Source organism: Anolis carolinensis, unplaced genomic scaffold (assembly GCF_035594765.1).
Source record: "Anolis carolinensis isolate JA03-04 unplaced genomic scaffold, rAnoCar3.1.pri scaffold_9, whole genome shotgun sequence".
In the NCBI taxonomy this organism is placed as follows: Eukaryota; Metazoa; Chordata; class Lepidosauria; order Squamata; family Dactyloidae; genus Anolis; species Anolis carolinensis.
In genome coordinates this window covers 28,307,048-28,334,972 of record NW_026943820.1, presented here as the reverse complement: position 1 = coordinate 28,334,972, position 27,925 = coordinate 28,307,048, and the positions used below count along the sequence as shown (strand labels likewise).

At 42.0% G+C, this 27,925-nt stretch overlaps 1 protein-coding gene across 3 annotated transcripts; it reads right to left on the bottom strand.

The window, feature by feature from the left end:
- Nucleotides 1–373: 373 nt before the first annotated feature.
- Nucleotides 374–27,925, bottom strand: csnk2a2 (casein kinase 2 alpha 2). Of its 3 annotated transcripts, none has more exons than XM_062961556.1 (12): nt 27,472–27,925; nt 19,437–19,548; nt 15,091–15,192; nt 13,934–13,984; nt 12,027–12,086; nt 11,446–11,529; nt 10,334–10,444; nt 8,518–8,619; nt 6,583–6,683; nt 3,910–4,058; nt 3,506–3,627; nt 374–773 (listed from the first exon to the last, which is right to left on the bottom strand). In XM_062961556.1, the coding sequence occupies exons 1-11, from the start codon at nt 27,573–27,575 to the stop codon at nt 3,545–3,547; spliced, it is 1,059 nt and encodes a 352-aa protein (XP_062817626.1). In that variant the 5' UTR covers nt 27,576–27,925; the 3' UTR covers nt 374–773; nt 3,506–3,544. The 3 variants fall into 3 exon arrangements, with proteins under 3 accessions (XP_062817626.1, XP_062817627.1, XP_062817624.1); XM_062961557.1 differs by having other exon boundaries at nt 374–774; nt 3,510–3,627; XM_062961554.1 differs by lacking the exon at nt 374–773 and having other exon boundaries at nt 2,175–3,627.

Genomic DNA, 27,925 nt, shown 5'->3' with positions numbered 1-27,925 from the left:
TCATGCACTCCCTTCAACATGCACTCCCTTCATGCACTCCCTTCAACATGCACTCACTTCATGCACTCACTTCAACATGCATTTCTTTGCATTGCAGTCACTTCCTTTGCATTTCCTCCCTTTTCCTTCCCTTCGCTGAATGGAGTTTCCCCACATTCCCCAAAGGCCACCCTGACAGAGAGGATTTCTAGGGAAACGGGAGCTTAAATGCTTTTGATTAAGACACATGAAGGAATCCAATAGTAAACCTGGCTGCTCTTCTGGTGAAATCCACTCATTTCTTGAACCCGTCCCCAAAGTGTTTCAGGAACAGACTCCCCAAAGGGTCCCTTTGCCCCACGATGAGGCCCGTCCTTAAGACTCTCCATCTGTGTACATTTAAAACCTTTATTCAATAATATATATAATACTTTTGAATATAGAACTGTCCATCGCGGCACGGAGCCTCAACCACACCAGTTTGCCCAGTAACAGGGCCAATCTGGCCGAAGAGGAGATACTGGTCTGGGCACCGGGAGATGATGAGAACGGGTATTTGTCTTGGCCATGCTTTCTTGGTCCAGAAGAGTCAACCGGAAGAGGAAGGTCGGGGTGTTTGGGGGCTTCTTGGGCGCCGTGGAGGTTCTGGCCGCCGTTCCGCTCCTCCAAGAGGCCACCACGTTGCTGACCCCTCGAAGATGCGCATCTCCTCTGTACAGAAGCAGGCGAAGACGTCTTGGGTTTGGTTTCTTGCTCTGCTTATGGGAAATGGGGAGGAACAGCGTCAGACAGACCTAGGGAAGAGACGGGAAGCAAGCGTCAAAGGCAAAGCCGGGTCCGGAAGAAGGCTCTCTCGGACAGCATGGCCCCGCATTCACAGAAGTGTTCCAATAACTGTTATGGATCAGCAAAAGGATCGCAAAAACGAATGCTTTCAACCCACGGAAGGATGCGGAAAAGGCTGCAGATTGTGCAACAGCCTCCCGCTCCTGCTCCTGCTTGTTACTACCCTATTTCCCTGAAAATAAGACATCCCCAGAAAATAAGACCTAGTTGAGGTTTTGCTGAATTGCTAAATATAAGGCCTCCCCCGAAAGTAAGACCTAGCCAAGGTTTTGTTTGGAAACATGCCCGCCGAACAGAACACCAGAGCATGCAGGATCGGTAAATGTACCTACCATAGAATGTTGTACATGGAAATAATGGTAGTAGCAAGAAATTCTTGATAGGATTCACAGTTTGTCTGGTTATGCTGGTTTGTGATGACAACCATTGTACAGTATATAATAAATGTTCAATTTTTTTGTTCAACGATAAATGTGAATTCTTCTTCATGGAAAAATAAGACACCCCCTGAAAATAAGACCTAGCGCATCTTTGCGAGCAAAAATTAATATAAGACACTGTCTTATTTTCGGGGAAACACGGTATAAGATTAATGGGTATATATATATTATTCTTCCAGACTTGCAAGGACTTCTTTCCTTTTTCAAAACATTCCCTTGGTTAAGAGCAAGGGAGGCTTTGGAAAAGAAAACACTGATAAGGGAGGGTAAGATGAGAGTTAAATATATCATATATTGCAAGCAACAGCCTCCAGGCTCCGCTGGATGAGGCTTTTTCAGCTCATGAAAAGGGCTGAAAAACTCAGCTTATCTGAGTATATATGGTAACAAAATTATACTATGTAACAAAATCTGAAAGTTTTTATGTTCCTGGTTTGAAAGTGTTGTTTTCTGTTTAATTGTGTGGTCCTTACTTTGAAAGTAGTCGTTATCCTTCAGAAACTTTGTTTTTGTGGCTGTCACAAACTAGGTTGCATTGGATGAGACTCAATGATGAGAGATGCATTGTAAAACTATGGCAACGTGTGCTATAAGCAGGATGTTCCACAAAAACAAAGTTTGTGCAGTTTAATAAACTTTCCCCACGTTTTTAAGATAGAATCAATTAGGAAATGATATTTATAATCCAGGAACAAAAACTGTGCTCTATAAAATATTTCATTCACCAGAAATATAACATTCCAGGCATGACCTTGCCGCAGCTTCACATAAAAGAGTTCCAATTCCAATTACTTTTTCTAATTTGTCCAACATGGAATTTGTCATATGCAAGGGAACCTCCTCCCTGGGTTTCCAAATCCCGAACCCGCAAACGCCTCCCCAAGACCAGAAGTAGGAGGAGGACACGCATTTGTACATAGAGAGATTTATTGGTTCCAGTGAATTGTACAAATGGATCTGACCTGATATCAATGCTAACATGTTGTTATTTATTGGGATGTGGAATGTAAACAGATGCTTCGAAAATAGAAACAGTCTAAACCTCCATTTCTTAAAATTAAATACTCGACAATGTAATAATAAGGAGAAAGAAAGATAGGGAAAAAAAACACCCCGCCTTCAGGCATGGTGACCCAAAAACAAAAAAATAAAACGGTGTATTTTCAGGTTTATGACGTCAACAAGATCACAAAATATGTTTCCCCCTCCAAAAAAAAAAAAAAAAGGTGGGGTTGAACTATGGGGGGCTTGGAAGAGACCCAACAGAAGAAGAGGAAGGAAACCACGGGAAGGGGCAGCATCCCACACAAAGGAGCGGATCCTGCTCCGAATCCAAGGGCCGGAAATCCAAGGATGTGTGGAAAACGCTCCGGAGAACGGGTCTGGATCGCCGCTCCCTGTACTTCCAGCTGGTGTCTTTGCTTCCTTCCAAAAAAGAATAGGCTTCCTCTTTGCTGCTTCTTCTTTCTTCTTCCACGCCTGTGGCAAAAGCGACGCCTCAAAGGTGCCCCCGGGTGGGCTTTTCCTATCGATCGGAACGGAAGCACGCTTTCCCACCTCGAAGGATCCACCGACCGACCGACTGACCGACCTTCCTCCCCTCGTGGCAAAAGGCAGGCACTTCCCATAAGGAGAAAAGGAAGAGGGGGGCTGGGAAAACGAAGAGAGGGGGGGGGGGGGCGGTTTCCAAAGCGTAGCTCCCCCGACGTCAGCTGCCTCTCAAATGCGTTTCGGCGCCAATGATTGACTCAAAACTTTAGGCCCAAAACCAGAGAGAGGAATGGCCGCGATGCGTTCCCGTAAAGAGGCTCGGCATCACCGGCTCACGTTTCACCCGTTTTGGGCGCAAGGAAGAAACCAGGAGCCGGCCCAGCGGGAGAAAAAAATACAAAGGTAGAAGAGGAGGGAGAGGCGACGGCGGGAGCTGGTTTCGGAGTCCCTCGCCCTCGGATCCGCATCGCACACAACCGTTTGGATCAGGACTTTGGTGTAACACACACAGAGAGAGAGTTTAAGAAGGGGGAGCCGTTAAGTGCTGGGCTGAGAAAGAGAGAGAAAGAAAGAAAGAAAGAAAGAGAGAGAGAGAGAGAGAGAGAGCGGAAGGGAGGAAGCGGGAGGGCCGCCCTGCCCTTCCGAGGCCAGGCTGTGGATACGGGGGTCTGTTCGCTCCCTGCCTTTCCTTCCCCAGGTGGCCGGAGGGGGGTCTCGTGCGCCTGGCATTTGTAAACCGCTGGAATTACCCGTCGTCGTCGTCGTCTGTGTCGCCGTTCCCCCAAACTTCATCGGGCGGCGGTCAGGCTGCTGGAGAGGACAGGGCTGTCCAAACTGGGCTGCTGCTGGACCTGCTCCTTCACCACCGGGTCTACAGGAAGGAGATTATTATTATTATTATTATTATTATTATTATTATTATTAGCAGAAGCTGGCTGGCCACCTGTCGGGGGGGCTTGGTGGAGCTTTTCCTGCCTGGCAGAAAGGGACTGGATGGCTCTTGGGTTTCTTCTCTTCCAACTCTAGGATTCTATTATCCCATTATTATTATTATTGACACAAAGACATAGTATGACACAGCAAACAGGATCTATATGCTGGATTTCGTATCACAAAATCTTATAAGCAAGTGCCTAACCAAAACAACACTCACAGAAATAAGGGTGCTCCATAGCTTCTTTGGCAGTCAACCTCTGTTGATGGTCGTATCGCAGGAGTTTGTCCAGAAGGTCCAAGACTTCAGGGCTGACAAGGTGTCTGTTTTCATTGTGAATGAAGTTCTCCCAGCGCTTCCGAGAATGCCTGCGCAAAAGAGGCATTTAGTTTGTTATAAAAGAGGTACACGCTGCTCCCGTCGGGGCTTTCGCTCTCAGATGTGCTAAGTACAGTAGAGTCTCACTTATCCAACACTCGCTTATCCAACGTTCTGGATTATCCAACGCATTTTTGTAGTCAATGTTTTCAATATATCGTGATATTTTGGTGCTAAATTCATGAATACAGTAATTACTACATACCCTGTTTCCCCTAAAATAAGACATCGCCAGAAAATAAGACCTAGTAGAGGTTTTGCTGAATTGCTAAATATAAGGCCTCCCCCAAAAGTAAGACCTAGCAAAGTTTTTGTTTGGAAGCAGGCCCGCCAAACAGAACACCAGAGCATGCAGGATCGGCGAATGTACGTACCATAAGGTGTTGTACATGGAAATATTGGTAGTAACAAGAAATTCTTGATAGGATTCACAGTTTGTCTGGTTATGCTGGTTTGTGATGACAACTACTGTACAGTATAAAATAAATGTTCATTTTTTTTTGTTCAACAATAAATGTGGATTCTTCTTCATGGAAAAATAAGACATCTCCTGAAAATAAGACCTAGAGCATCTTTGGGAGCAAAAATTAATATGACACTGTCTTATTTTCGGGGAAACACGGTAGCATTACTGCGTATTGAACTACTTTTTCTGCAAAATTTGTTGTCTAACATGATGTTTTGGTGCTTCATTTGTAAAATCATAACCTAATTTGATGTTTAACAGGCTTTTCCTTAATGCCTCCTTATTATCCAACATATTCGCTTATCCAACATTCTGCCAGCCCGTTTATGTTGGATAAGTGAGACTCTACTGTACATGCAGGATGCCCTATCGTTTTAAAAGATACAAAGCCAGGGGTTGTTTGGATGCCATCGACAGGCCACAACTAAATACCTTCAGGGACACTCGAGGTCCACACGCTAGATTATCGGCAGTCATTTACAGGACTGAGAAATCTGAAGCCGACTGATCTCAGAAGGCGGAGAGGCCAAGAGCAGGTGGGTGCCTCTAATGGCATGGCATGACAAGGGGGGCGCAAAGGGCTGCCGACAGCTGCCCGGCTCCCTCACCGCCATCACACCAAGGATTCCCTTCCTCCCCTCGGTCTTCCTTTCCGTTCCCTTTCCTTCTCCTTTCCTCTTTCTCCCCTTATCTCCTTCCTTATCTCTTTTGCCTGAACCCTCTCCCTCCCTCCTTTCCTCCTTTCTTTCCTTCCTCTCATCCCTCATACATACATTCCCTAACCTTGCCTTTTCTTCCCTCCCTCCTTTCTCTTCCTTTCTTCTTTTCTCTTGTCTTTCCTCATACCTTTCTTCCTTCCCTCCCTTTTCCTTTCAACCCCTTCCCTTGTTGTTCGGGCTATTCCCTGTTGTGAGCCACCCCGAGTCCCTTCGGGGAGATGAGGCGGGATATAAAAATAAAGTTTATTATTTATTATTATTGTTGTTTCCTTTCTTTCCATTCTTTTTCTCTCTCCTTCCTTCCTTCCTTCCTTCCTTCCTTCCTTCCTTCCTTCCATCCATCCATCCATCCATCCATCCATCCATCCATCCATTCCTCAAACACACATTCCCGTTCCTTGCTTTTTTCTTCCTCCTTTCTTTCTTCCTTTCCTTTTTCTTCTCTTCTTCTTTTCCTTTCCCTCACACCTTTCCCCCTTTCCTTCCCTTTTTCCTTGCTCCCCTCCCTTCTTGTTTCCTTTCTTTCTCCTTCCTTCCTTCCATTTTATTTATTTATTTATTTATTTATTTATTTACAGCATTTATATTCCGCCCTTCTTTCTCACCCCGAAGGGGACTCAGGGCAGATCACATTACACATATAGGCAAGCATTCAATGCCTTTTAACATAGAACAAAGACAAACAAACATAGGCTCCAAGCGGGCCTCGAACTCATGACCTCCTGGTCAGAGTGAATCATTGCAGCTGGCTTGCTCTCCAGCCTGCACCACAGCCCGGGCCTTCCATTCCTCATACAAACATTCCCTTCCCTTGCTTTTTCGTTCCCCTTTCTTCCCTCATTCCTTGTTCCTTCCTTCCCTTTCTCTTCCCTTCTTTTCCCATCTGTCTCTTTATTTATTTATTTATTTCAGATATTTCTATCTCGCCCTTCTCACCCGGAGGGACTCAGGGCGGCCGGTGTACAATTGGCAACAATTCGATGCCGATACATCATTCAAAACAACAACATATAAAAATATATTACAACCAATTAAATACAGTATAAAATATAAAACATAAAACATATGCTTAAAATCCGTTCGTCCAATATCATCTCTTTCCTTCCTTCCCTCCTTCCTTTTTCCTTTCCTTCCTTCCCCTCCCTTTTTTCTCTTTCCTTTCTTTCTCTTTTCCCTTTTACACATCACCAAGTGGCAGTCAATCCACTTTGTTCCCTTTCCTTCCCAATCACATGGCAGAGGGCCACTTCACCTAGCAACAGCCAACTCACTTTTTTCCCTTTCCCCCCCATGGCCCATGCAAGGCAACAAAACTCAATGGGAACTTACTGCCCCAGGATATCATTGAAGTGTGGGTCCAGTTCTATGTGGTACTTCTTCAGATAACCATATAACTCGTCCGTACCCAGGACCTTTGCGATGCGGACCAACTGCAATAAATAATAGATGTGCATCAATGGAAAGGTGGGAAAACAACACAGAGATGGCGGTGGCTCTGTTGCAGCAAAGACAGCCCAGAAGCCAGTAATGCAAGAGGAGGAATATTTATTTATTTATTTATTTATTTACAGTATTTATATTCCGCCCTTCTTTCTCACCCCGAAGGGGACTCAAGGCGGATTACAATGAACACATATATGGCAAACATTCAATGCCAACAGACAAACAACATTCAGTTTTTAGACAGACACAGAGGCATTTTTTTAACATCTTTTCCAGCTTCACGATTCCGGCCATAGGGGGAGCTGTTGCTTCACCGTCCATCGGTGGCTGTTCTTCCTCTTCTTTTCCTCGTGAGCAGTTTTTTTTATGGTGTTGTAGATTAGTTAAATTAGCCTCCCGCATAAAGCGTCCCTAAATTTTCCCTACTTGACAGATGCAACTGTCTTTCGGGGCTGCTAGGTCAACAGCAAGCCGGGACTATTTTTTTTTTTTAATGGTCGGAGGCTTAACCCGACCCGGGCTTCGAACTCATGACCTCTCGGTCAGTAGTGATTTATAGCAGCTGGTTACTAGCCAGCTGCGCCACAGCCCGGCCCCATAGGAGTAGGAGCCAAGAAGAGGCAGGTTATTATAACACTATGTAACTCAATTTGAGAAATGTTCTTTCCTGTTTAATTGTGCAGTCCTGACTTTGAAAGTTGCTGTTCTACTCCAGAAACTTTGTTTTTGTGCCCACAAACTATGTTGAATTGGTAGAGGCTCAATGAGATATTAATTCAAAAACTAGAGCCAAATGTGCTGCAGGGTGTCCCGCCTGCACAAACCAAGTTTTTGCAGTTTAAGTTAAGTTAAGGAACTAAGAAGCAACGGCTCTTTATGTCAAGGGAGAAAAACAGCCACTGTTCATGGAGCTTCACCAAGTCTTAGATGAATGACAAGTTGTTTAAACAATCAAAGAACACCAGCAACACGTTCTACATAAGGAGACCCTTTTCTCTTCGAAAAGTGTGCCAGATCTGCAAGGAAAGCAGAGTCTGAACACCCGCCTCCTTCCAAGATGGACTGAATGAAGGAGGATGGTGAGTATGAATTTGAGTGAACGCATGCGAGTGAATGCTGTGTAAATGTGATGCTTCCCCTTTGTTTGTGTCATCATTATAGCTAGCTACTATAAAGCCAGTACTGGGTCTATTTGTCTATTAGGGATGTGTGTGGTATTTGTTTCCTTCGTGCATTCCTTCCGTACCGACCATTCATCTACAGCTTCTGAGCTTGATGTGTCAAAATTCACCAAAAAACTGAGCATAGCTCAGGTGGTGTGTCACTTCGATAAAAAAAAATGCACGATATTTATAATTAAAAAACAAAAATGTATAATTGTAATATATAACTGCATTTAAGGAGCCCCGGTGGCAAAGTGCGTTAAAGTGCTGAGCTGCTGAACTTGTAGACCGGAAGGTCCCAGGTTCAAACCCCGGGAGCTGCAGGAGCGGCTCATCTCCATTTCTAAGCCGAAGAGCCGACATTGCCCGTAGACACCTCCAAGGTCATGTGGCCGGCATGACTGCATGGAGCGCCGTTACCTTCCCGCCGGAGTGGTACCTAATGATCTACTCACATTGGCATGTTTTCGAACTGTTAGGTTAGCAGGAACTGGAGCTAACAGCGGGCGCTCAAGCCGCTCCCGGATTAGCAGTATTACATAAACTGACACTTTTTTAGCCACCCAAGATTTTCAAGACCCTGATCTGTGATAGTACAACGAAAGGGGAGGCATGCATGATCACAGCCTCTTTGCAAAGCTCTTTTGGGCTTCCTCACCTGGTCATAGTTGTCTTGACCGTGGAAAAAGGGCTCTTTCCGGAAGATCATGCTGGCCAGCATACAGCCTAAGCTCCACATGTCTAGGCTATAGTCGTACATCTGCAGGAACAACAGGAAGAGGCATCAACAAAAAAGCATTCCCTTTCCATCGACCGCCTGAAAAGGCAACTGTGGGAGGAGATCCCATAGCAGCTAAATGAGATGTCGGGTATTTAAAACACAACGGAAGACCCATCTTTCATGTCAAGCTTTTCCTTCCAATTCCAGCGCCGGGCTGTGGCACAGCTGGCTAGTAACCAGCTGCTATAAATCACTACTGACCGAGAGGTCATGAGTTTGAAGCCCGGGTCGGGTTAAGCCTCCGACCATAAAAAAAAAAAAAATGCCCCGGCTTGCTGTTGACCTAGCAGCCCCGAAATACAGTTGCATCTGTCAAATAGGGAAAATTTAGGTACGCTTTATGCGGGAGGCTAATTTAACTAATCTACAACACCATAAAACTGCTCACGAGGAAAAGAATGAGGAAGAACAGCCACCAATGGACGGTGAAGCAACAGCTCCTCCTGTGGCCGGAATTGTGAAACTGGAAAGATGTTAAAATGCCTCTGTGTCTGTCTAAAACTGAATGTTGTTTGTCTGTTGGCATTGAATGTTTGCCATGTATGTGTTCATTGTAATCCGCCCTGAGTCCCCTTCGGGGTGAGAAGGACGGAATATAAATACTGTAAATAAATAATAAATAAATAATTAATGTCCTTAAGGGTGCCTTTATAACTTCCTCACTAAAAGTGGTGCCTATTTATCTACTCGCATTTCTGCTTTCGACTTACTAGGTGAATAAGTGAGCTGGGGCTAACGAGCCCAGTCTCAAACTGCCGACCTTATGATTGGCAGGATTTTTCTGCAGGACAGCAGTTTAGCCTGTATGTAGCTGTTGTATGTAGCTGTTCCGACTTACAAACAAATTGAACGTAAAACCAAGTCTACAAGAATAAATCTTGTTTGTAACTTGGGGACTGCCTACATTTATGTATTATTATGTTTATTTATACCCCTTTTTTCTCTCCAACAAGAAGGCTCAAAGTGGCTTTAAAAATTTTTCAGTAGAGTTTAAAATCTACAAATATACATACATTAAAACAGTGTATAACTTCTATGTATGTACTGGCAGAGCATAAGTTCGAAAGTGATGTTTCTGCACTAACAAGGCTCCAGGGATCTCTTACTTGTTATATTGCTTTTGGAGTGGGACTCTGCCATGCCCTTCTTAACCTCCATCCAAACAATAATTAATTTTATTTTTCAATGTTTAAATTAAATTATTTACGCTTAATTCTGGTGCGAATACACATAAACAATTTGCATCCAGATTTCTAAGCTGTATTATTGGTGTTATCTATACAATACATACATTTCTTTTGTTTATATCTCTTAGACATCCTTTTTTAAAATTAACATTTTACTAATATTTCATACTAAAAAGCCAGCGTGTTGCCCACCCATCACCCATCCCCTCCGACTACATATTTTATCTACTGTTATATTTTACCATTTTTTAATTTCGGTGTGATGATGACTGTATAATAACTAATGACAGGTAGCGGGGTCTCTCTTGAGACGCCTGAAGTTTTTACTGGCTACACCAGGCATGGGCCAACTTCAGCCCTCCCTCCAGGTGTTTTGGACTTCAACTCCCACCATTCCTAACAGCTATTGGTGGGAGTTGAAGCCCAAAACACCTGGAGAGAGGGCCGAAGTTGGCCCATGTCTGGGCTACACACTCATTGCTTGCAAGCAGGAGGAGGAGCCTTACTTGGTAATCCACGAGGAGCTCCGGGCCTTTGAAGTACCTCGAGGCGACGCGGACATTGTATTCCTGAGCAGGATGGTAGAACTCAGCCAAGCCCCAGTCTATGAGGCGCAGCTATGGAGACAGGAGAAAAGAGTGAGCCCAGCCCATGCATTTTAATATACTGTATATACTCGAGTATAAGCCGACCCGAATATAAGCCGAGGCACTTAATATTACCACAAAAAAACTGGGAAAACATAGACTCCAGTATAGACCGAGGGTGGTAAATTTCAGAAATAAAAATAGATACAAATAAAATTACATTAATTGAGGCATCAGTAGGTTAAATGTTTTTGAATATTTATATAAAGCTCAAATTTAAGATAAGACTGTCCAACTCTGATCAAATCATTATTCTCATCTTTTTCAGTGTAAATGTGCTTATGTATCTATCCTTTTAATAATAATAGAGTAAAATAATACATGTATTAATAATAATAATAATAAATACAGGAAAATTATTTATTGCTATATAATTCTATTGTTTTACTTTGCTTAATAATGTGTTATTATTTTGCTATGTGATGTATGTGTTGTTTTTATGATTGGAAACCGCCCTGAGTCCCATCCGGGAGATAGGGCGGTATATAAATAAATAAATTATTATTATTATTATTATTATACATGTAATAATAAATAGAGTAAAATAAATATAGAGTAAAATAGAGTTTAAATAGAGTAAAATAATAAATGCAATAATAAGATTATTATTATTATTATTAATAATAATAATATAGAGTAAAATAAATGTAATAGTAGCAACAATAATTGAGAAAAATAATAAATGTACATATATTCATGACTATAAGCTGACCCAAATATAAGCCAGCTGATCTGCTGATACGGAACAAAAATGTAACTTGCAAACAACTCCAAGTTACCAATGGGGCTGAGACAGCAGGAAGTGAGAGGAATCTCCCCCTTGGAAGGAAGGGAAATCCACTCCTGGAAGAGTAGTCATCATGGGGGAAAGGGGTCTCCACTGAAGCTTAAGCACCAATCCTTGATTTCTGATAATGCCTCCTCAATGGGCCACACTGTTATCAAAGAACCCAGACTGGCCATTTCTGTACCTTTTTCTGTTGGTGGTCTATCATGACGTTATGAGGTTTGACATCTCTATGCATGATGCCCATGCTGTGACAGTAATCCAAGGCCTGCAAGAAAGAGACAGACGGATGTTAGCGCCTGGCATAAGGAAAGCCTCAGCCACATTGGAAAAAGAGGGAGAAACATGATATATTGGACTTTTTTGGCCAAAGAACAAAGAGTGCACTTTTTGCAGTGATGCATTACATTCACCAGCATGTTTATGCAATAAAAATTATATGAAATTTATATGTATGTGTATATAAATTTCGCTAGTAAAATATATATATATATATATATGGTTTTCAGGGTTTTGAAAATTGAGGTGCGCATTAGATTCAATGGCACATTAGACTCAAGTCAATATTGGTAATAGTTGGTTAGGGAAGGTGCTGATGACCAAACGGTGCTTGGGAGGTATTGCATTGGCGCTGCCAGGACAGAGGCAGCAGCATATTCAGGCCCAATGCAAAGCTGCAACCCATCAGCTGCTCGAAGCCCCACCTGGCAAACTTCGAGAATCCCAAACACCAAGAGTGACCTTTCCTACATTTCAAACACTCACCTTGAGCAATTCGTACATATAAAACCGAATATCAAAGTCTGTCAGGATCTGGTACAGTTGCTGAAGTTGGGTTTGACGAGAGGAAGCAAAAAAAGAAAGAAAAGGAAATCAGCATTACTAACCTTTTTGCAAAGCTTCCTTCTTGCTTTCCCAATAAACAGCCATCAAAAATCTCCAGAGAAGGAAAGGACCCCCAAAGGGCATCCAGTCCAACCCCTATTTGGCCAGGAAGGAATGCACAATCAAAGCATCCCCAAAAGATGGCCATCCAGCTTTAAAAACCTCTAGAGAGGTTTAATCACTACAGAAGTGAGGTGGTGGTGCTGTTCCAAGTGTAGGGACTACTCTAACTTTTATAATTTGCACAATTTGTTTATGGAGTTGCAGTAACTAACACTAAAATGAATACATTCTTAATTAAAAAAATAAAATATGGTGACGATGCTTGGGTTGAACCCCAGAGAGCAGCTATAGGGGAAACTACACAAAAATGAACTGTAGGACATAAGAAATATATTTAAAATAAACACATTTTAATATGTGTATTTGTGGTATGTTTACAATGTTTATGTGTTCTAATTATTCTGTAACCCGCCGAGAGCCACAAGGAGAGGCGGGTAAGAAATATTATTATTATTAATAATAATAATAATTATTGACACAATGACATTGTATGACACACCAAACAAGATAGATATGCTGGATTATTATTATTATTATTATTACTACTACTACTACTACTACTACTACTTGATACACAACAAGATTAGTACACAGCAAAAAGATCCCTATTCTGGCTGTTGTATTGGATCACACGTCGGACACTTCCCAAGTGTCTAGGACTATGTGATGTATCAGCCAATAATATGTGCAGATCCAAGTCGGGTGTCCTTTTGCAGCTGACAGGTGGTAATTTTGTCAGCGCCAATCGTTTTCAAGTGCTGGCCAAGGTCTTTAGGCCTTGCACCCAGTGTGCCAATCACCACTGGGACTACCTTTACTGGCTTGTGTCTTTGCAGTTCAATCTTTAAATCCCCATATCGCGTCAGTTTTTCCAGTTGCTTCGCACTGATTCTGCTGTCACCTGGGATTGCAACATCAACGATCCATACTTTGTTTTTTATAACGATTGTGAGGTCAGGGATATTATTATTATCATTATTACTATTATTACTAGAAGTGCAAAGGACAAAATCCCAAACCATGTTTATGCAATAAAAATTATATGAAATTTATATGTATGTGTATATAAATTTCGCTAGTAAAATTGAATGTCGCAAAAGGATGCATGTCTACAAAGTGTGTCACCAACACAAAAAGTTTGGAAAGCTCTGCTCTTAGCTCACTGGAAAGTTCTACCTTCCCTCTACTTTTAGTATCTAGCACACTTTTATCTTTGCACCTCATTTGTGTGTATTAAACATTTCTGATGGCCTGTCATGCAAAGCTGCTTATGATCTCTGTGGCGCTAAACTCCACAGAACCTGTCACCGCCATCAAGCTTCATCTCCCTTTCCCCCAAAGCTTAACTTTGGGGTCTGCATGCTTCCCAAATCTGCTCTCCGCATGCACAGCACATAAATATATAAAAATAAACAGTCGGGTGCTACCATCCCCATCAACACCGCTGCTGTAAACAGAGTATCATAGCAAGAAGATTAGCACGGCATTAAATGCTGCAAGGCAACGGTTGCTATATTGAGACAGAGTTGCTAAGAAATGCAATCAACTTCCATTGCGGCACTCTTTCCAAATCTGGGCCACAAAAGCCACAAGGAAAGGCAGCTTGGGCCGCTGATTTCTCATGAACAAGCCGACGGGCTGCACAATGCATTCTTCCACATGAAGGAATCTTTCTTTTTTGCCATTTTTGGCAAATCTTCTATGATACAAATGCAGAGACTCACCTTGAAATCTGTGTTATTGATGTATTCAAACACCAGAGCGGGGGTCTTTGACTGGAAGAGAGAAAGTTCTGCCATTTAACCATACTTTCCCTGCAACCGATTATCCCAAGATCCCTCTGAAATCATGCATTTTCTAAACTTCAAACTACAGAGAAGCAAAGCGAGCTCCGTGTTCATTGTTACAGAAAACATTAAACGCAGAAACTTCTCCATACATTCTAAAGGTTCAAAGTGAGGCGTTAAGGCTTACTTTTTATAAAGAGAAATGCACACAATAGTCTTAATTCCGAAACAAATAACACTAGGTAACAAAATTTGAAAAAAAGTCCTGTTCCAGATTTGAAAATGTTATTTCCTGTTTAATTGTGCGGTCCTTACTTTGAAAGTTATTGTCCTACTCCAGAAACTTTGTTTTTGTGGCTGCCACAAACTACAGTAGAGTCTCACTTATCCAACATTTGCTTATCCAACGTTCTGGACTATCCAACGCAGTCTGCCTTTAAGTAGTCAATGTTTTTGTAGTGAATTTTTTCAATACATTGTGATGTTTTGGTGCTAAATTTGTAAATACAGTAATTACTATATAACATTGCTGTGCATTGACCTGCTTTTTCTGTTGATTTGTTGTAAAACATGATGTTTTGGTGCTTAATTTGTAAAATCATAATGTAATTTGATGTTTCTGCAAGCGGCAGAATTTAGTGGGGAAGGAGTTACAAAGCTCATTCATCGCTATGGTAAGTGCCTAGATTTGAACGGCGACTACGTGAGATGTGGTATTTAGGTGTTGCTTTCAACTGCAATATGGTAAATGTTTTCTCCTATACTTTGTTCATTTTTAATTCCAAAACATAATCTACTTTGTGGCTAGCCCTCGTATTATTAAAATTATTATGATTTCACTTTCATCTCTTTATTGAAATGCAAAGATTCTCAGATGAGCCTCCCTCCAGAAATGAAAACCATTAGTTTTTGCAGTTTCCCATGTTTTTATGATAGAACCAATATTCATAACCCAGGAACAAAAATCGTGTGACATAGTGCAATACAAAAACCCCAGCTCAACAACTTTTCTACCTGCATTATAAATCTAAACACTGCAACCCAGTTCATCATGGACTTTAAAGCCAATTCCCCGAAGGCAAAAAAGGACCTACCACTGGATCCCGGACGGTGTCAACCAGCTTGATGATGTTGGTTCCGCCGCGCAGGTTTTCCAAAATCTTCACCTCCCGTTTTATCTTCTTTTTCTTCACTGGCTTAAATACACAAAGGTGATTTTACAAACGTGAGATTGCTATCAAGGTTTCTTTGTACATTGGCAAGTGGGCCGGGGCAAGTGGAGACTCAACAGGCCTCCAGAAGAATGGCCGTCTCCAGATGAGGAGAAACACACAAAAGGGGCACTGAACCGCCAGATTGCCATTTCTCAACAACACATTAGTCTATTGGTGGGTGTATGTGTGTGTGTGTGTCCTTCTGGTGAAAGACTCTCGTCTCACCAAATTGAGCGGGTGTCATGTACTGAAACGGCTGCGGATATTTTTACACCAAGATTCTTAATCAAGGGCATTTTTCTATCCCTCATCTTGAGTGCAGAAACCCTTTGGTCCAACCCCTGACCAATGTGGGGACTGGGATTCAAGCAGGACCCCAAATAAACAAACCAAATCTAAAGTCGACCAAAAACTGATTTGTAACCCTTTTGATACTAATGTTGGAATGTGGTTAAAGCGGTCCCTGGTCAAAAAAAGGCTGGGAACCACTGACTACGTTTTCTGCAGCAGTTATAAAAACAAGGAAGTGGTTTGTGGATGATTTGAACAGATCAAGTTTGAATTTACTTATTTTATTATCCATACCCACTGGTTTTATAAGCATCATACGAAGCCGTGTAGCCATAGTACGGACTTTCTGATTTCAATGTTATCAATTTCTGGTCTTAATGTTAGCACTTTCTTTTTAAAAAACCCTCTGTTTTTAATGTTTTACACACTTGGTCTGTGACCATAATAACATTCAATTCAATATTGAATGTTATTATTACGGTGACAGACCAAGAGTGTAAATAATGACCGTAATAGTAACATTCAGTTCAATATTTACTGGAGTCCCGGTGGCACAATGGCTTAAATCCTTGTGCCGGCAGGACTGTTGACCAATAAGTCAGCGGTTCAAATCTGGGGAGAGAAGGTGAGCTCCCTCTGTCAGCTCCAGTTCCCCATGCGGGGACATGAGAGAAGTCTCCCACAGGGTGATAAAGCATCAAAACATCCAGGCGTCCCCTGGGCAACGTCCTTGAAGACGGCCAACTCTCTCACACCAGAAGTGACTTGCAATTTCTCAAGTTGCTCCTGACATGACAAAAAAATAATTTAACATTAGGGAAACTGAGGGAGAAAAGAAAGAGCCACAAAGGGAGTGCAGACCCAGGCAACTCCAGGTATATACGCTAGTATCTCTTGAAGGCAGGCAGAAACTGCCTCCAATTCAATCATCAGTTACTTGATAAATGAGGTTGCTCTGTTGGAAGGAGAAAACAGCCCAACATTTCTTCTTTTGTAAAAGTTCCTTCTTCAGACTTAGAAGCAAAATGTGAGGTATGTTGCCTCATTCCTTCAGGATAACGCACAGCAGACGAAGAATGCAAACAGCAAAAGAAGAGGCGAGCAGGAGGAGGAAATGCATGTCTCGTTTGTCATCAGGAATGTGATGTTATCTGTTTCGGACCAGTTAACATACATTATTTAAAAGAAGTGATGGCTCCACTGCTTCTTTGGAAGACAGATCAAAACAAAGCCATTGGGTTCCTGTGCATTTTCTGGGCTGTATGGCCATGTTCCAAAAGCATTCTCTCTGGATGTTTCGCCCACATCTATGGCAGGCATCCTCAGAGGTTGTGAGGTAAAAAAAACAACACTCTGAAAACAGGGGAATTCTAGACAGGAAACAATCAGGGCCAGCTAACACTTCCCAACAAAGGATTCCCCCAGGCTTTGAAGCTGCAAGGCTATTCAATGCTAATCAAGGTGGCCAATTGCAACATTCACACTTGCCTCAATCAGACAAGAGTTCTTTCTACCAACCTGGACTTTTCCACAGATATATAAACCTCACTGGTCTAGTTTTCAATATACCTCACAACCTTTGAGGGTACATGCTATAGATGTGGGCGAAACGTCAGGAGATAATGCTTCTGGAACATGGCCATACAGCCTGGAAAACTCACAGCAACCCAGTGATTCCGGCCATGAAAGCCTTTGACAAAACAAAGCCATTGCCGTTCAAAACTGACAGCTTTAGGGAAAGTATGACAGAAAGCCTTGGAATTTTATGCAAAGTTAAGATGCACGGTTATTAATTTTTAACAAATGCAAATGCGTATCCTTTCTCTCAACAAGGCAGCGATATCAGACAGCCGCCGTAATCTGAAATCCTCCTATTGAGATGCTAAAGCATTTGCCTGTGTTGGAACATATTCCTCACTGCTTTGGATCCCAGGTATTGCAAGAAGCTGAGATTGGCTGTTGTTCTTGAAAAGGAGGTCAAACTGCAGGGTTTTACTTAGTGAAGACCTATCTTCTCATTATCCTCCTGTCTCTGACAAAACAGATCCTCCCACAGAAAACATTTTCTGTGCAAAGAGATCCAACAGGCAAGTATTAGCTCCCACACAGTTCCTCTACAGCCAAAGCGTGGTACGTTCTGCAAAATTGGGAAAGCCAGAAAAACAAAGTCAACGCAAACTGAAGTTTGCATGAGAATTCATTCACTACAAAGGACAAAAATTATGGAATTGAACAAAGTTACCCCGGTCATTTAAAATTCACGCTGCTGACCAGGTTCTGGGTATGCCCATGGTCTTCTTTAACTTCAAATGGGGCACCAAAATGCAGGAATAACATGGAAGGAATAAAACCTGCAGCCACTTGTTTTTTCTCTTGAAAGTAAAACACAGACCGAGGCACGGATTTGGTTTGCTGTCACTACTACCTCAATGTCCCAAGAAAAGCCATCTCCTTACACCATTTCATGTATTTTTGCTTAGTACGAGAGTTGAATGAAAAGTAATGCCTCCACCTTTGTAACTTCTCAACAGACGGCAGTCCTGGTCTGCGGCAGGGACTGGCTTGTTCAGTAGACTCTCCTCTACAGTTAGTTCCATTTGGCAGGAAGCCTTAGCATTGAACGGTTGTGTTGTTAACGTGCGAAGTATGGAACCCTGCGCAGACGAGGAAGCCTTAGCATTGAACGGTTGTGTTGTTGAAGGGCGAAGTATGGAACCCTGCGCAGACGAGGAAGCCTTAGCATTGAACGGTTGTGTTGTTGAAGGGCGAAGTATGGAACCCTGCGCAGACGGTCGGTCAATGCGACTTAAGCAACGTGCAGTCACTGAATTCTTGACAGCAGAAGGTGTCACCCCAAAGGAGATTCATCAGAGAATGCAAGCTGTTTATGTGGATTGTGTTGATGTGAGTATTGTGAGTCATTGGGCGAGTGAGTCTCGTAGGATGACGAGAGGAATGTACAGATTTAAAAAAAAAACGTAGAGACTGGCAAAAGCCTCTAGGCAGGTTATTAAAAAGTCTTTCACCACACAGCTACTAATCAACCAACAGGTGCCCCCAAATTCAAGCAAAACGAAGACGCCATTAATAACATAGACAGAGCACTTTCCCCAAGGGCTCGAAGTCACAACGGCTGCAAGATCAGAATAGCTCTCAGCTTTATGACAGAAAAAGGTGGAGATTGAGAACGAGAGGCACCAGTTTGACTTGAAGAGATTTCAATCAGGGACTTCCTTGCTGAAAGCTCACTTTCTTAATTCACAATAAGACAGGCCTTGCTTTTGCCTCCACGGCCAGGCAATAGCTAGCTTCGGTTCCTGTAGCATACTATTCTTTGCGGCAGACAAGGAAACAAGGCAGGACTAGTGAACGCGAGATGGCATGCTCCCTCACTGAAAGGCATTCCCCTCCGTAGACCTCACGGAGTGCTACCAAGCGCATGAGGAACAACGAACCTAGATAGAGCTCATGGACAGAACAGGTATGATCTGCTACACCAGAAAAGGAAGCACCTTTTGGGACATGTGCAGGCAAAAGGATGACCCACAGAACCTTTCAGGGCCACCTGAAACAGGTACGCAAGCACATGGTCACACAAGTGCTGCTGAATGCTTGATGGATATCCCTGCAGGCACCAGGATTGAACATCAACAACAAACAGAGAGAGGCAATACCAAGGGGAAGTGGTGTTCCTTTGCCAATGGCATCAATTGCAAATTTACCTTGCTGAAACAGATGGAGAGAAACAGCCAGGGAACTTCCACCCTCAGATAGTGTTAAACCTCAGCACCTCCATTTCCATTCAGATACAAAAACTCAGTTGAGGATGCAGAAAGTAAACGTACAAGGCGGGCCCATTGCAGGGCTTCAGGGAACACTGTTGCCACAGCTCCGTTACCCAGAAAGCTTTTTATCGGCACCCAACAAAAACTCACCTTAAGGATTTTTACCACCACTCGCTCGTTGTTGGTGATGTTTATAGCCTCAAAGACTTCGCTATATTTCCCCCGGCCAAGCTTCCGAACGAGCTGATAATCGTCTTGATTCCTGCAGACAGTGAAGAGGAAACAGCTGAGAAAGTGATCAGCCTGACGTTCTTTTCCAAAAACTTTTGAAACTGAAGAATGAGGATCAGAATATCTGCTAACACACTTTAAGCATGAGGAAATAAACTGATTGCCCTTTTGTGCATTCCCATTCTCTATGGACTGCAAAAGCTGGAGAAAGGAAACTTCATGGCCATCTGAGCAATGAGGTCAAAAGGAAGTAGGAAAAGTTCCTCCAAGCCTCTATGGAACCTATCCTCGACACTCGCTATTCATCTACAAGCAACAAAGAAAACAACCCACCAAACACTACAAGAGTCTTGATTTAATAAGATGTTCACTCAAGATTTTTCTCACTACAGAAGAGATGGGATTGTTCAGGACGTGTATACAGCAGCAGGATACGCGACTAGTCTGATTTTTATTAACAACTCTCAATCTCATCGGTTCAAAGCAATATATGGCCCTCCCATTGTTGCTCCTCTGCTCACGATGCAAGAAACACCAATCCGTTCACAGGTCTAGGTCTGCAAGTATTCAGTTTTAAATAAGGATTTCTCAGTTTTGCTTTTTAATGCCTACTGAATTATTATTATTATTATTATTATTATTATTATTATTATTATTATTATTATTATTATTTCTATCCCTCTTTTCTCCCGTGGGTGGGATTCAAAGCGAAGGAGAACATATAAAATTCATACAAATACATTCGACCATAATACATAATTAGATTAAAACATCATATCCTAATATAAAAACCAAATTGACATATCAAATAAAACAATTTTAAAAACTTGCAGCAAGCACCATTTACAGATATCATATAGGAGCATTGATGCTGAAGACACCTATTCAGGATCTTATTTACCAACCCACACATATCCAATTCGGTGCTGATAACTTGACCCTAATTAGCCACAAAATACACCTCCTAAACTTTGAACTAGGTAACCATTTGAATTACTGTCCTGGACTGGAATGCCAAGTGAGTGGGATGAACAAAGCCATCCTTAAGCAAACCTGTGAGCAGACCCAAGAGGTGTTAGAAGTCAAATGGACACCTCCAGATTGCATTGGTCATACTGGTTAATTGACTACAGATTTTACTGACCCTCTGTATATCTTTAGCTATTTTTGTTACAAAAGACAGAAATAAGAACTACTCACTTTTGGTGGACAAAATCAAGTGTAGCAGCAAAACCACACATTCCCTCCACCCGCAATCTACTAAAGCCAGTTCTTGCAAGCAATACGCCATAAACAGCAGTCAATGAAAAAGGCCATAACCCAGCGGGAGTGTTGAACCAAGACTAGCGACACAATAAAAGCTAATAAAAGCTGGTTCTGTAGGCAGTATAGAGTATCCAAACTGTTCTCAGAAAATTGCTACCACTTTTGCTTATATTACTTTCCCTAAAAGGACAGCCCCAGTAGCATCTCACTAAAACATACAGAGAACCACAGCCTTCAATCATGGATAGCTTTACTCTGAGCAATGATCACACTACTGAGAATTCTAACATCACATGGAAGTGCATAATAAATGTGGAAAACTGCCACTTTACAGCAACAGCAAAACTCAATTTACTCATTAATGTGTGCTTTGGCCTGAACGTCCAGATTCCAGAAGCAACGGTGGAACCATTTGAAAACCTTTTTACAGGGATTTGGAAAACTGGATGTTTCAGCTAGCATTTGAGAATGATCAGTTCCTAGATATAAATGCCCACTCCTTAGGTCACCAGATAGTACTCGGGTCTGTGCACCTTGTCCATTTCCCTGGCCCTATCATACATTGGTTTGCACTATCCCTTGCCCAACCCGTTTATAACCTGGTCACGCCCATTTTTAATAATTATGGTCATTGGTTCTTGTTGTATAGGGTCTGATAAAGCCTCAATGCTGCTGTTCTTCTCTTATGTGTAATTGTGTTTTTTTATTTTATGATGTTTTTACTTTTTTGGTGATTTTAATGGACCGTTGCTTGTATGTATGATGGATTTCCTGTCCCATATGTAAACTGCCCCGGGTCCCTATGGGGAGAAGGTGGCTGGATATAAAAATAAAGTTATTATTATTATTACTACTAGCTGTGCCCGGCCACGCGTTGCTGTGTCTGAGTCTGGTGGTGCTGGTCAGTCTACATTAGGTTGTATTTATGCTGTGACCTCCACCCTTCTTTATACTCACATTAGTAGTAGTATTTGAAGTCTGTTACCTTCTTCAATTTTTGTGTTGATTGATAATTGCTTGAGATCCCTGTTGTCTTTGGTTTGTTGCTAGTTGTAATGTCTGATTCTGCTGAGTGCGGTTTATATTTTTATTGTGGTACAATAGTCTTTTTTTGTTTTGCTTGTGTAGGTGTTTATTATTATTGTTGTTGTAGTGGTCATGGAGGTTGGATAAGTTAGAGGCTACTGTATTGTTTTTTGGAGGCCCAGTGTAGCACTGACTGGCCTCTCAGCCTCAGTGCCTGGCTGTTTCTTGCCTGTGATGGTGTTGATTCTTATTGTTGTTGTTGTTGTCATTGTTATTATTGTAATTGTTTTTTTGGAGGCCAAGTGTGAATGTAGGGATTGGGGAGGTGGATGAGTTGTGTTGTCAAATTTTGTATTTGTTATAGTCACAATGCGTTGTTGTGAGTTTTGTGGGTCCAGTGTGGTTTTGTGGTGTGGTTGTGTTGTTACAACTGGGAGGCAAGGCTTTTGCATTGTTTTGCCAAGTTTTGTATTTCTGGGGTGTTTAGTTGTGTTGTTATAGTCATGATGCGTTGTTGTGAGTTTTGTGGGTCCGGATTGTGGTTTTGTGTTGTGGTTGTGTACTTACAACTGGGAGGCAAGGCTTTTGCGTTGTTTTGTCAAATTTTGTATTTCTGGGGCGTTTAGTTGTGTTATAGTCACGAAGCGTTGTTGCGAGTTTTGTGGGTCCGGATTGTGGTTTTGTGGTGTAGTTGTGTTGTTACAACCGGGAGAAAAGGCTTTTGTGTTGTGTTGTCAAGTTTTGTATTTCTGGGGCGTTTAGTTGTGTGCCAAGTTTCGTATTTCTGGGGCGTTTAGTTGTGTTGTTATAGTCACGATGCATTGTTGTGAGTTTTGTGGGTCCAGATTGTGGTTTTGTGGTGTGGTTGTGTTGTTACAACCGGGAGGCAAGGCTTTTGTGTTGTGTTGTTAAGTTTTATATTTCTGGGGCGTTTAGTTGTGTGCCAAGTTTTGTATTTCTGGGGCATTTAGTTGTGTTGTTATAGTCACGATGCGTTGTTGTGAGTTTTATGGGTCCGGATTGTGGTTTTGTGGTGTGGTTGTGTTGTTACAACCTGGAGGGAAGGCTTTTGCATCGTGTTGCCAAGTTTCGTATTTCTGGGGCGTTTAGTTGTGTTGTTATAGTCACGATGCGTTGTTGTGAGTTTTGTGGGTCCTGTGTGGTTTTGTGGTGTGGTTGTGTTGTTACAACTGGGAGGCAAGGCTTTTGCATTGTGTTGCCAAGTTTTGTATTTCTGGGGCGTTTCGTTGTGTTGTTATCGCATGATGCGTTGTTGTGAGTTTTGTGGGTCTGGATTGTGGTTTTGTGGTGTGGTTGTGTTGTTGTAACCTGGAGGCAAGCCTTTTGCATTGTGTTGCCAAATTTCGTATTTCTGGGATGTTTAGTTTTGTTGTTATAGTCACTGCGCAAACAACTTTATCATTTTATATATATAGATTATTATTAGATATTATATCCAATAGATTTTAGCTTGAAAGGCAACCAGAGACTGAGGATAGCAAACCTATGTGTTAAGCTGTCTCTCACTCACTTCCCTATCTGCCATTGATAACAATAAAAGAAAGGACAAATCCACAATGCACCAAAGAGATATGCACTCACATGTTCCCCAATGCTCCACTGCTCACTAAAAACCATGCATTTCACTCAGGAATTACATAAAGACATGTGCAATCCCGCCACAGGTGTGGTCAGGCAACATGATGTTATCCCAGTTCCTTCACCTGTTGTTTTTCAAGAAAATAGATCAGCGCATCTCTAGCAAGCCCTCGATTTCTTTAATTCAATCATTTAAAGCAGGTATGGGCTAACTTTGGCCCTCTAGGTATTTTGGACTTCAACATCACAATTCCTAACAGCCTCAGGCCTTTTCTTTTTCCCTGTCAGCCACTTAAGCGGAAAAGGAAAGGGAAAAGGAAGGGGCCTGAGATTGTTAGGAATTGTAGGAGTTGAAGTCCAAAACACCTAGGGAGTCAAATATCCTTGCTTTAAAGGAAGAGCTTGGTTGCTGTAAAGCAGCTTCTTCCTTGCTGCCTCTCTTCCTGCAAAAATGCCACCATGGAGTTCCAACCCTGGCCTGGTTTTGGGTCATTTGCCTGAAAGGAATGAAGGGATGGGGAAGACTGGCAAGGAGAGTGTAGCGGACGGAAAACACATTCCGGGAGCATGAGATGGAGGCGCAGGGCAGAGGCTACTCATTAGACAGATACGGGCCCCAGATTAAACAGATAAGGAGGCGATGGCGATGCCAAACAAGTATTTCCTGATCAAAAGACCTGCCTTTTGGGTGAAGTGACTTACAGAGAGGAGCACTGAGTGCAATATGGGTCTTCACTTTCTTGTATTACTATTTCTTATCATTTGTATATATACAGGCAGTCCCCGAGTTATAGATATAATTACATACACATATATGTATATATCACATTACGGAAGACCTAATCTGGGCATCGCTGGGTACCTAAACTAGTATATAGATATATAGAGATATATAGCTAGATTTTTAGTCATAGCTATATGGGTATATATATATATAGATGTATAGAGATATATAGCTAGATATATAGTCACAGCTATATGGATACAGACATACACCCAAATGTATATATAGCATTACGAAAGACCTAACTGGGGCATTGCCAGGTACCTAAGCTAGTAGATAGGTATATAGACATAGATATATAAATATATATTTATATAAATAAAGACATACACACATAGGTATATATCGCATTACAAAAGACCTAACGCAGGCATCACTGGATACCCAAGCTAGTATATATATAGAGATATAGCCATATACATACAGACATGCACAGATATGTATATATATATTGCATTAAAAAAAGACCTAACCCGAGCATTGCTAAGCTAGTACATAGATATAGAAATATAGAAAGATATAGATCAGGCATGGGCCAACTGTGGCCCTTCCTCCAGGTGTTTTGGACTTCAATTCCCACAACTCCTATACAGATATATAGATACAGACATACACACATATATATATAATGCATTACAAAAGGCCTAACTTGGGCATCACCAGCTCTCTAATCTAGGATGTAGATAGATATACAGTAGAGTCTCGCTTATCCAACATAAACGGGCTGGCAGAACGTTGGATAAGCGAAAATGTTGGATAATAAGGAGGGATTAAGGAAAAGCCTATTAAAGGACAAATTACATTATGATTTTACAAATTAAGCACCAAAACATCACATTTTACAACAAATGGACAGCAAAAGCAGTTCAATACACGGTAACGTTATGAAGTAATTACTGCATTTACAAATTTAGTACCAAAACATCGCAATGTATTGACAACATTGACTACAGGGGCAGTTAAAAAGTATATATACATACAATATATTATATTATACGACTATATTGCAATATTATTAGTAATATTGCATGTAATATAAATATACAATTATAATAGTGAATTACAATTATTATTACATTGTATTACATCATAATATTATTATTAATATTATTAATACTATTAAATCTCATGTAAACTGTTTTTGTTTGGTTTTTTGATGTGTATGTTTATATTGTAAGCCGCCCTGAGTCCCCTGATGGGTGAGAAGGGCGGGGTAAAAGTGATGTAATAATAAAATAATATATAAATAAATATATACTGATACCATTTGTTTACTGTCCAGTTTGATTTATCTTTCCATCCCAATACTATCACCGCTCGTGTGCACTCAATTATTGCTTCCTTTATTTCCCTGTAATTTCCCATTCCCTCTCTTTGATGTACATAGAAATATATAAATAGAGATATACAGATAGAGATATACCCATATACATACAGACATACAGATATGTACATATCTGTATATATCTGTGTATTCGGCAGGCCTTTGGAGATACAGGCAATAATTAATCAGCCCCAGAGGGTTTTTGATAATCTATCCTATATTTATTACGGTTTTACCAGTTATGTGTTTTAAATGCAATTTTTTATCCTGTATTTTTGTTTTAATTGATATATTGTATTACTGTTTTATCTTTTTATAGTGTGATTTGTATTATGTTGCCTATATTTTGTCCTATGTTGTTTGGGACTCTGCCCCATGTGAGCCGTCCCGAGTCCCCGCGGGGAGATGGTGGCGGGGTATGAATAAAGTTTTATTTTTTTAGTATTATACAGAGATATAGATTCAGATATAGCTACAGTAGAGTCTCACTTATCCAAGCCTCTGGATAATCCAAGCCATTTTTCTAGTCAATGTTTTCAATATATCATGATATTTTGGTGCTAAATTCATAAATACAGTAATTACAACATAACATGACTGCGTATTGAACTACTTTTTCTGTCAAATTTGTTGTCTAACATGACGTTTTGGTGCTTAATTTGTAAAATCATAACCTAATTTGATGATTAATAGGCTTTTCCTTAATCCCTTATCCAAGCTTCTGCTGGCCCGTTTAGCTTGGATAAGTGGGACTCTACTGTATATACCCTGTTTCCCCGAAAATAAGACATCCCTGAAAAATAAGACCTAGTAGAAGTTTTGCTGAATTGCTAAATATAAGGCCTCCCCCGAAAGTAAGACCTAGCAAAGTTTTTGTTTGGAAGCATGCCCACCGAACACAACACCAGAGCATGCAGGATCGGTAAATGTACGTGCTATAGATTGTTATACATGGAAATAATGGTAGTACAGTAGAGTCTCACTTATCCAACATAAACGGGACGGCAGAATGTTGGATAAGCGAATATGTTGGATAATAAGGAGAAATTAAGGAAAAGCCTATTAAACATCAAATTAGGTTATGATTTTACAAATTAAGCACCAAAACATCATGTTATACAACAAATTTGACAGAAAAAGTAGTTCATTATGCAGTAATGCTATGTAGAAATTACTGTATTTATGAATCTAGCACCAAAATATAATGATGTACTGAAAACATTGACTACAAAAATGCGTTGGATAATCCAGAACGTTGGATAAGCGAGTGTTGGATAAGTGAGACTCTACTGTAACAAGAAATTCTTGATAGGATTCATAGTTTGTCTGGTTATGCTGGTTTGTGATGACAACTACTGTACAGTATATAATAAATGTTCATTTTTTGGTTCAACAATAGATGTGAATTCTTCTTCATGGAAAAATAAGACATCCCCTGAAAATAAGACCTAGCACATCTTTGTGAGCAAAAATTAATATAAGACACTGTCTTATTTTCAGGGAAACACGGTAGATACAGATATAGATAGATATATACCAGGAATTGTGGGAGTTGAAGTCCAAAACACCTGGAGGGAATACCCAAGTTGGCCCAGGCCTGGTATATAATCCTTCTGGGGAGATAGAGCGGTATATAAAGTTTTATTATTAAAATTATTATTATTATTATTATTATTATTATAGCTAGGTAGAGATAGAGAGGCCTAGGCCAACTTGGGACCTCCCCCCTTCCAGGCGTTTTGGACTCCAACTCCCAGCGTTCCTAACCGCCTCAGGCCCCTTCCTTTTCCCCCTCAGCCGCTTAAGCGGCTGAGGGGGAAAAGGAAGGGGCCTGAGGCGGTTAGGAACGCTGGGAGTTGGAGTCCAAAACATCTGGAAGGAAGGCCTAAGTTGGCCCAGGCCTGAGAGAGAGACAGAGCTGGAGATCTAGGCGTGAGGCCTAGTGCCGCGCTTACCCCCAGGCGGGGAGGTGCGCCTCGTAGTCCCAGTACTCCCGGCTGCGGAGGCTGTTGACCTCGGCGTAGACGCGGGCGCGGCTCCCTGCGGCGGGGCCCGGCATGGCGGCGGCGGAGCGGAGGAGGAGGCGGGCGGGCGAGGGAGGCGAGGGCGGCGGCGTGGTGGAGGCGTGCGGGCCGGGCGCCCACCGTCGGGCTCGGCGCGGAAGGAGCAGAAGCAGAGGGAGCGAGAGCGGACCGGCCGCGGGGAAGAGCGGCGCCAGGGCCGGCCGGCGCGGAAGGAGAGCTGAGGGGAAAGAAGGGAAGGAAGGGGCGGATAGCGAGGCCTGAGGCCTAGTGGCGGCGGCGTGGCGCCCACCGGCCCCGAGAAAGTCCGCCGGCAGAGGCCGGGGTGGAGGGCTTCCGGCGCGCAGGCGCAGAAGAGGCGGAGCCCGGGGGGAAGTCTCGTCAGGCA

Excerpts from the sequence above, each read along its gene's own strand:
- csnk2a2 (XM_062961556.1), bottom strand. The coding sequence starts at position 27,575 with ATGCCGGGCCCCGCCGCAGGGAGCCGCGCCCGCGTCTACGCCGAGGTC. Across the intron at positions 11,530-12,026 it reads ATATGTACGAATTGCTCAAG|GCCTTGGATTACTGTCACAG; the intron begins GTGAGTGTTTGA and ends TCTTTCTTGCAG. Across the intron at positions 10,445-11,445 it reads TAGACCACCAACAGAAAAAG|CTGCGCCTCATAGACTGGGG; the intron begins GTACAGAAATGG and ends CTGTCTCCATAG.